Source organism: Galeopterus variegatus, unplaced genomic scaffold, assembly GCF_000696425.1.
Source record: "Galeopterus variegatus unplaced genomic scaffold, G_variegatus-3.0.2 Scaffold5285, whole genome shotgun sequence".
Classification (NCBI taxonomy): domain Eukaryota; kingdom Metazoa; phylum Chordata; class Mammalia; order Dermoptera; family Cynocephalidae; genus Galeopterus; species Galeopterus variegatus.
In genome coordinates this window covers 151,725-159,874 of record NW_007731396.1, presented here as the reverse complement: position 1 = coordinate 159,874, position 8,150 = coordinate 151,725, and the positions used below count along the sequence as shown (strand labels likewise).

The 8,150-nt window shown below is 46.5% G+C and overlaps 1 protein-coding gene across 3 annotated transcripts in view; it reads right to left on the bottom strand.

Annotated features, from left to right (window-relative positions):
- Positions 1-206: 206 nt before the first annotated feature.
- ERMARD (ER membrane-associated RNA degradation) overlaps positions 207-8,150 on the bottom strand; it is a 29,024-nt gene continuing 21,080 nt past the window's right edge. For 2 of the 3 annotated variants that reach the window (XM_008589188.1, XM_008589190.1), the window contains 5 exons: positions 6,962-7,038; positions 6,248-6,373; positions 5,678-5,896; positions 4,550-4,663; positions 207-1,624 (listed from right to left, as the gene is read on the bottom strand). In XM_008589188.1, the coding sequence (XP_008587410.1) occupies positions 1,441-1,624; positions 4,550-4,663; positions 5,678-5,896; positions 6,248-6,373; positions 6,962-7,038 (720 nt within the window). In that variant the 3' untranslated portion in view covers positions 207-1,440. The remainder of the gene's footprint in view (positions 1,625-4,549; positions 4,664-5,677; positions 5,897-6,247; positions 6,374-6,961; positions 7,039-8,150) is intronic. The other variant, XM_008589189.1, reaches the window with a different exon arrangement.

Sequence of the window (8,150 nt, the reverse complement as noted above, 5' to 3'; positions counted from 1 at the left end):
GTGATGCGTCAATGGAAACCTACAGTTACCCAAAACCAGAAAGACCTTTTGGGAATGAGGGTCAACCCACCAGGTGAAGAGCCACAACCAGCAGAGATGAGTGCCTGGGGACAAAGGAATGTGGAATGGTCACACACAGAAAAAGGAATTTTTAGACACTAACTTCTGCCAGATCACCAGGTGCAACCACAAGGAACACAGCTCTGTGCTTTCATTGCTCTGGTATTTACTTGTATCTGTGTCAGTTCTTGTGACTCCCTTTCCCCTCCCAGCACTGTATCAGGAGAGTTGATCTGGGTTAATCCCGTAACTCATTATTTTGGTGAGAGTGTGTCAGAGGGAAGCGTGGCTGTGCTATAAAAGAACACCCCCAGGTGGAAACACTGACACGTGTTTCTGGGATTCTGTGTCTCCACTTCTGGGAAGACGATGAACAATCTTCAGTTGTACAGAAGAAAGTTGAATCACATTAGCCAGAAGCACAATGTTTTCACTCTTACACAGAAGTTTAGTTTGAAAGGGGAGAAGGGTTTGAGCTGAAAAAGGACTGTCTGCTGCCAAACGTGCCCTCCGCAGAAGGTCTCCCCTAGCTGGAATGCACGCTGCTGAATGTCCTTCCTTGGTTGCAGGCCACACCCTGCTGGGAGGTGTAAAAGGTGGAGAAGAAGCCATGTCACTGAGTCTGGGTGTGGCCAAACGCATGCACAGATGTGGGGCTCAGGACAATGCCCAGCTTTGCTGCAGCCAACTGAGACAGACAGTGGGCGCTTTGCAGATGCCCTGGAGCACGGCAGTGGCCTGAGAGCTGATGGCTTTGGTTCTTCAAGCTGAGCCTACAAGTGGAGCTTCACTGAGCTCCTCTCCTCCAACTCTCCCAGTTTCTGTACTAGGCTGTCCTCATCTAGAAACACAAAAGGGCTTCTGGCTTTTCTTTCCAAACGCTGACTGGAAGACCTGCTGCCCAGTACCCAGGGCCCACCCATCTCACCTTTCAGGAGCTGTCCTTCCTGAGGGCTCACCCATGGGATCTGCATTGTATCAACCTACGCTCAGCTCCAGGTATGAGCCATGACCGGCCCAAGCCCCTCCTCCCTGCCCCAGGGTAGGGGTGTAGCCAATAAGGGTGAAGGCACGTATTCCTGGGGGAGCATTCCCGGGGGACGGGTGGGGGGAGACAGCTCTCCCTTCTTCTGGACAGCATGTTACAGGGAGATGGAAACAAAAACAGCTGCTGCCCTTTGGTTACCCAGAGACACCAGCCTGACGGTCACCCAGACACCTCAGGAAGAGCACATCAGAACACCACAGAGGAACAGAACTTGAACCCTGATCAAACAGAGCCTGAAACCCACCCCACCACTGCAGTTTCAATTTACATACTGTTATAATTTATTTAAGTTGGATTTTCTATTATAGCCAAAGCACCCCTGACTTATGTTTTCATAAGGCTACTTTACTTGTGGATTTCTTGGCTAAATGTATTAACATTTGCTTCTTCTCACTAAAAGTCCAAATTTTCAACAAAGCAGAACGTGTAAGATTGATAGCTTCATTCCATCTGTTCTTTTCTTGGCTGGTGTAAACCACCAGGTTCTCGGTGTACTGCAAGATTGACTTTAAGAACCTGTTTAAAAGAAAAAAAAATTTATCTCTTCATGTATTCCATTACAAAATGCAATAGTGATTTAAATGTCTTCTCTCGATTCTTGGAATTACAGTGATACATGGCTTAACGACAGGCATCCGTTCTGAGAAATGTGGCGTTAGAAGATTTTATCGCTGTGCAAAAGTGTGTTATGAAAGGGAACAGCAATGAATTCTCCAGGTGTCCACGCTGGCCGCTAGCTGCGTTAGCATGGGCCTCTTCATTGTGTTACTAAATCTCTGTGTGCCTCACCTCCTCCTCTGTTACATGGGGATTAGAATAATACCACCCCACAAAGTTATGAAAATCAAATTACAGTGGGATTGTGCCTGGCACTCGGCAAACACTTAGTGAGTGTTAGCTGTTAACTATTGTTTTGCTGTGGGGCTGAGTGGGAATAATTTCAAAATGCAAGAATTTTAAAGGAGAAAGCAACCCTTTCACTTGGGGTCACACCTAATGTGTCAAATGCTCAGCTTTCTACTGTAAAGGTCTGAGCTATTCTGGGGACGGTTACCACCTGGAGTAGCAGGGCATTCCTCCTCAACATATTTTGTAATAGGTTTGTTTACACCAGTGTCACCACAAACACGTGAGCAACGTGCTGTTTATGACGGTTGCGATGTTGAGGCACTTGTACTTAAGCAGCTGTACTTACTCAGCCTGGCTGCAGCCGTCAAGCATCCACGCTGTGCCACGCTATGCTGTAGCCAGAACCCCAGCCTGGATGTCATGCAGCCCCACCTTCTCTCACCCCATGGTTATCACAGACTTGCTAACACCCTGTTGCAGCAGCAGGCCCCCTTGGTCTCACCCTGTGGTTACAAAGACTGCTGAAACAGAATTTTTCAGCCTGCTTCTCACCCGCTGTACTTTCCACCCTGAGACCGATTCATGACCACATAAGATCATAAGGTCGCTGCTCTTGCTCGGTTACAGAAACCCAGAAATCCTGATATGAAAATAACTGCCCCACTGATTGGGGTGCTCAAAACTTTGGACAAGTCCTTTGAGCCAAATGCTGGCATTTCAATAAACTCTGTTTCCTGTTTTAAGCCTCGGTGTTTCCTGCCTCTCCCTGCAAGCTCACAGTAACTCACAGCAACAATGTCACTGGGTGATAGGACTCCATTAAAATTTCATGGGACCATCATATACAAGGTCCATCATTGACCAAAACATCACTATGGGGCGCATGATCGTATTCCTAAAGTAAAGACCACTTAATTTTTGTCCGAAGATTCAAGGGAAAAAAACATACAGAATGAAAATAAGAATACAAATTACAGGAAAGAGAAAAATGCTGAAATGTGAATGCTGCTGGACACCTGATGGGCTCCCAAAAGATTTACAGACTCAAGTGCCTTTCTACACATACTCTCTCAAATCCTGATATGATGTTTTTAAGTGATGAAACATAATTTTAGGAAGAATATCAGGGGCCTTCTGATTAAACCAACGTAGAAGAAACATGATGTACTGGATGTCAAACGAGCAGGACTCTGGGCTGTGCGGGAGCTGTGGGTGCCATGCCTACTGCCCACCTGACATGTCTGGCTTCTGTGCTCCATAGTGGAGGCCCACTTCACAGGACACACAGCCCCCTGTGAGACAGCTAATACTGTTGAAAAGCTTTTCCTTAAAGATATTCATCAAAACGTTAACAGCAGGTTATCACTGATTTATGAGAATAAATGTCATTTTTTACTTTTTCTAAGTTCTCCTCAAAGTTTCCCAAGTAGTCTAAAATCTTCCCCAAATTTTTATCTTGAAGATTTTCAAACTTAAAGAGAAGTTAAAAGATAAGACAATGAAAGTCCACAGATCCTTCACCTAGAGGAAAGACCATCAGCAGAGGAGATTTTTGTACCCTGGGGGATATTTGGCATGTCTAATCCATTTCTGATTGTCGCACCTCGGGTGGCATCAAGTGGGCAAGGCCACAGATTCGGCTAACATCCCACAGTGACAGGGCAGCCCCCACCATAGAATGATCCAGCCAAAGTGTCCACAGGCCCAGGCTGGGAGCCTTGACCAAGGGCCACCAGCATCAGCATGTGGCACATTGGCTGCCCTTGCTCTCTCCATGAAATACCATAGTCATGCTCTCACGCTCATTTCAAGTAAGTACTGAGGTGCCTCCACCTGCATGGCATTGTCTCAAAGCCACCTGAGCATCCAGAACTCCGTGAGCAGCCAGCCGGAGGGGGCTCATGTCACGGGTGCTGTGGGCAAGCCCAGCTGTGGCTCAGGGCCCTCGTCCCAGGGCTCTCCTGAGGCTTAGAATCACTGGGTGTGAAGTGTGACCCCACTTGTGTGACTCCACTTTCAGATCCCCAGACCTGGAGGGCCCTGAAAAGGAGACTTCACAAATGTGAAACTATTAGTTATATATACAAATTTGGTTTGGAGCCATTTGGATGTGGAAGAGTTTGCCAGTGGCCCGGACAACACCTCCATCCTCTCCCAATTCTTCTCCTGCAGGGTCTTAATCCCATTTGTAGCTAGATGTTATGTTGTTACCGCACAAACTGAAGAATTCTGTAACATGTAAACCATACTTAATTTTCTGAAATGTGGCTACACAGGTGTCAGTCTTAAATGCTTACAAACTTATGAGCACTAAAATCCATGGAGTAAAACATTAGGGCCCCTCAGAATCTAAGAGGGTTAATAAAAAGTCACCAGTGAAAATAACCAGTAGGAGTGAAAATTATTTAAAATTACCAAAACATGGTTTCATTTAAGTATGACACACTTGGGCCGAGCCCGTGCGGCAACGCTCCCGCTGCGGGTTCGGATCCTATATAGGGATGACTGGTGCGCTCACAGCACTCACTGGCTGAGCACGGTGCGGCCAGTCTCAAAAAGGACGAAAAAAAGAAAAAAGTATGACACACTTACTTTAGATACTGCTGATATTCATAAGTACGTTTTCCATGAACAACATGAACGTTGACCAATTCCAGTGCAATGAGCAATAAAATCAGGAAAAGCACAGGAGACAGAAGCCTAATACTAAAAATGGATAAAAGTAGATTAAAATTTGACAAACGTAAGCATTTTCTACTCTCCTAAGGAAAAAGACGTTTCACCTAACCCACACTTTTTTCAAGCATCCTTTTACACAAACTTCTCAAAAGAATGATTTTTCCAATCACTGTGAGCCCTGACACCTGCCTCCCAGCCCCAGCCTGCGGCAGTGCTGGTGTGCTGGGCTCAGCCCCGCCGCCCTGGCCATGTCTGCCCTTCCCCAGACTTCTCCTTGAAGGGTCCGAGGTGCTCTCACTCATTCACCCAACAGCAGCACCTTCCTCTAAGTCTGAGCCGCAGCAGCCCTGCCTTCCGCACCAGCACTGAGCTCTTAAAGAACACCCGGCACGGCCAAGTCAGCACCCAGCACCTGTGCTCGGTTCTCTGCATCTCCCTTGTAATCTGATATTCAGTAAAGGACTCTAACAAGGAGAGAAAAACAAATGGCTTAAATACAAAAATGTGTTCAATGTCACTGGGACTCGAAGAAATTCCAATTAAAGGAAGATATTATTTTTCTCACGAAACCAGTAGTGAGGTTTGAAAATGCTGTTTTAGAGGGGATTAACATAGCAGCATTATCTTATAAACTGCTGGTAAGTGTACCTTGAACCACCTCTCTGGAAGGCAATCCAGCAATGCATTTTAAAAGCTTTAGAAATGTAGACACCACTCCACCCTAAAATTCTAGAAATTCATCCAAAATAGCAATTTCTTAAGGACTATAGCACACCCTAAAATATAAGCTATAGTTGAGGAAACCGTAATACTGACAAATCCAAGTTAGTCTGCCTCTATATTTTAAATCCAGACATTCATTTGGGTAGGTAGAACCCATATTCCCATATGCCAAAGTTACAAACATTATTTAAAAATAATATGTACTACAACTTTCTCTGAAAATAAGTTATTTCTCTGAAAGTAAGGATTAGAGTTGCATCCAAAGATAACTTTCTGCCCAGCAGCACCCTTTCCAGGACAGGAGAGCGTGCTGCATACCCTCTTAGCATGCGCAGGTAGTTCTGTCGCTGGCGAGACCTCAGACTCCTCTCCAACCACTGCCGGTGCCGCAGCTCCAAGGTGGTGATGACCTGGCCAGACACACGCAGGCACTGTGCGCTGATGCTTCGGAGCACAGCAAGTACCTCGAGAACGCTTCTGGGGCAGAACAGAGTAGTGACAGGTGTGCTGCAGAGTGCACCGAGCAGCTCAGGCCACCTGTGAACAGAGCACGACTTTCCAAAGACATGTCCACCAGGAGGTAGCCCCTCATTCCTGACCCTGCCCTGTGGAACTGCAGACCTCCCCGGGCGAGGGCCAGCACATGGCAGGTGTTAAATGATGTTTAATTGTGGTGAACAGAATACGTATTTACAGCTTTCATCAGACACACCAAAGCTTGCACAAAGATAGTCAAAACTGATCTAATAATTCCTCTGGGTAAGGTAACAGTGAGATTCCACTATTACTGCAAACCTTATAAAATTTAAAACACAGAAAATAGCTAAGTTTGGTACCCTAAAATGCTTAATCATGTTCTAACAATCCTCAGGATGTCCTGAAACTTACTTCTCAGTGGGAAAATCATCCAAGTCATTAAAGACACAATGGTGCCCAGGAAGGTGCTGACTCAGCTCGTACATAATCTTTGTAATTAATGAGTTGCAGGAACTTGTTTCTGAATTACTTTCCAATCTGAAAAACAGAAAATAAGTAAAGTTACACGGCAATAATTAAAATGCCCACATTAGTGCCTCTGCAACATAATGTTTATTTTAGTGGGTCAACTGGGCAACAACCTTAATCTGAAATTTCGTTTCCCCAAAGATAAAATGAAAAAAGCCTCCATCACCAAGAAGGTGGTGGAAATGATACAGCATGCTAAAAGCAATGTACCAGGTGGACAAAGATGATCTATGAATCCCCTACTACTCCTGCTAAACTAACAAGTCTGCTGTGTTCCATGGTTCCAAAATTCAGACCTCCGTCCCCCTTCTCTCCTGAGCTTCACACACGTCTTTCTGACTATCGACTACTTCTGGGGGATGCCACTACCTTCCCCACAAACCTTCCTCTCGTGCTGCCTTCTCTGTCCCCACAAGGCCCCACCAGCTGGGAGACCAGACTGCTTTGCTCCCAGCTCTCTCACACCTACACCAGCCACCAGGGCCCCAAACTCCTCCTTCCCAGTACACCCTCAACACCTTGTCGAAGAAGAAATACTTCTGAAGCTGACTATCACCGACATCTGCAAGGTTTGCACAGCCCTAGAACATCACCCACCTGGCCGCTTCTCCAGCGGGTCCTTCAGGCAAAGGCAGCACAGACCAAACCCTGATGCTCTCCTCACAGCTCAGCACCTACAAGGAAAAAGATTTTACAACATCCTAGAAAATATGTTTTTAGACCAAAACAGATGTAAAATTACTTTCTAAAAAATACATATTTATAAAGTTGTTACAGATCCTATGACATTTTAGAACTAGGTGGTAGGTCTCAGTGACTCAATACATTGAGAAGAGGCTGGTGAAACTACCAGGGGACTGGTAGGCAGTTAACATCTGGGATGGCTGCAAGCCTGTCCACAGATTCTGACCCTCTCCATCTGAGGTGGGACCCACGTCCCCTCCCGAGTCAGAACTAGCTTCGGTGACCAGCCTGTAACCAACAGAACACAGCAGAAGTGAGGGTGCCAAGTGGCTTCCAGGTCAGAGATGGGCACCTGCCCTGGTGCTCTGGGCCACATGCTCTGGGGAAAGTCGCCATCACCCTGGGCTGCAGCTGCGGGGCCCATGAGGCCTCTGGTCAGCTTCCAGCCTTCTCGGATGGGACACTGCCCAGCGGAGCCTAGAGGGGACTGCAGCCCACTGACACCCAGCTGAAGTCACACAAACATCCCTCAGCAGATTCTCCCCAAATTTCTGAGCCTCAAAAGTATGAGCAAATGAAATGGTAGTCATTGACATCACTGAGAGTGGGTAATTTGTTATTCAGCAGTAATAACTAGAGCAATGACCCTAAAAAGCATGGATGCAAGACTGTCGCTAAATAAAAAGTAAATAAAAGACAGTAAGAGTACGAGGGAACAGAAAATGTAAGGGTTCGAAATAGCCACTGTGGGGAAAGGAGGGGGAGTCACCAGAGGACATGGAAGAGGACAGCTGAGGAGCACAGGGAGGCTTGGGGGGCTGGAGACTGAGCAGTGCAGGTCTAAGGACAAAGCCTGCCGTCGAGGACCTTCTCTTCCTTCTGGAACCTTTCCTCTCTCCCTCCCTCCCTGTCTCTCTAAACACAGACAAGTTCTGAAACATCTACCTTTGTAATGACTTGTTCTTGGAAAGCAGAGAATCAGTGAAGGTAAAGTTAGCATGTAATGCAAATAGTTAATGGTGTCAGGCTAACACAGCCGACGCATCTGTCTCCAAACCAGACCCACCTGACAACAGTACTCAAGGCTCAGTCCTCCTCTTAA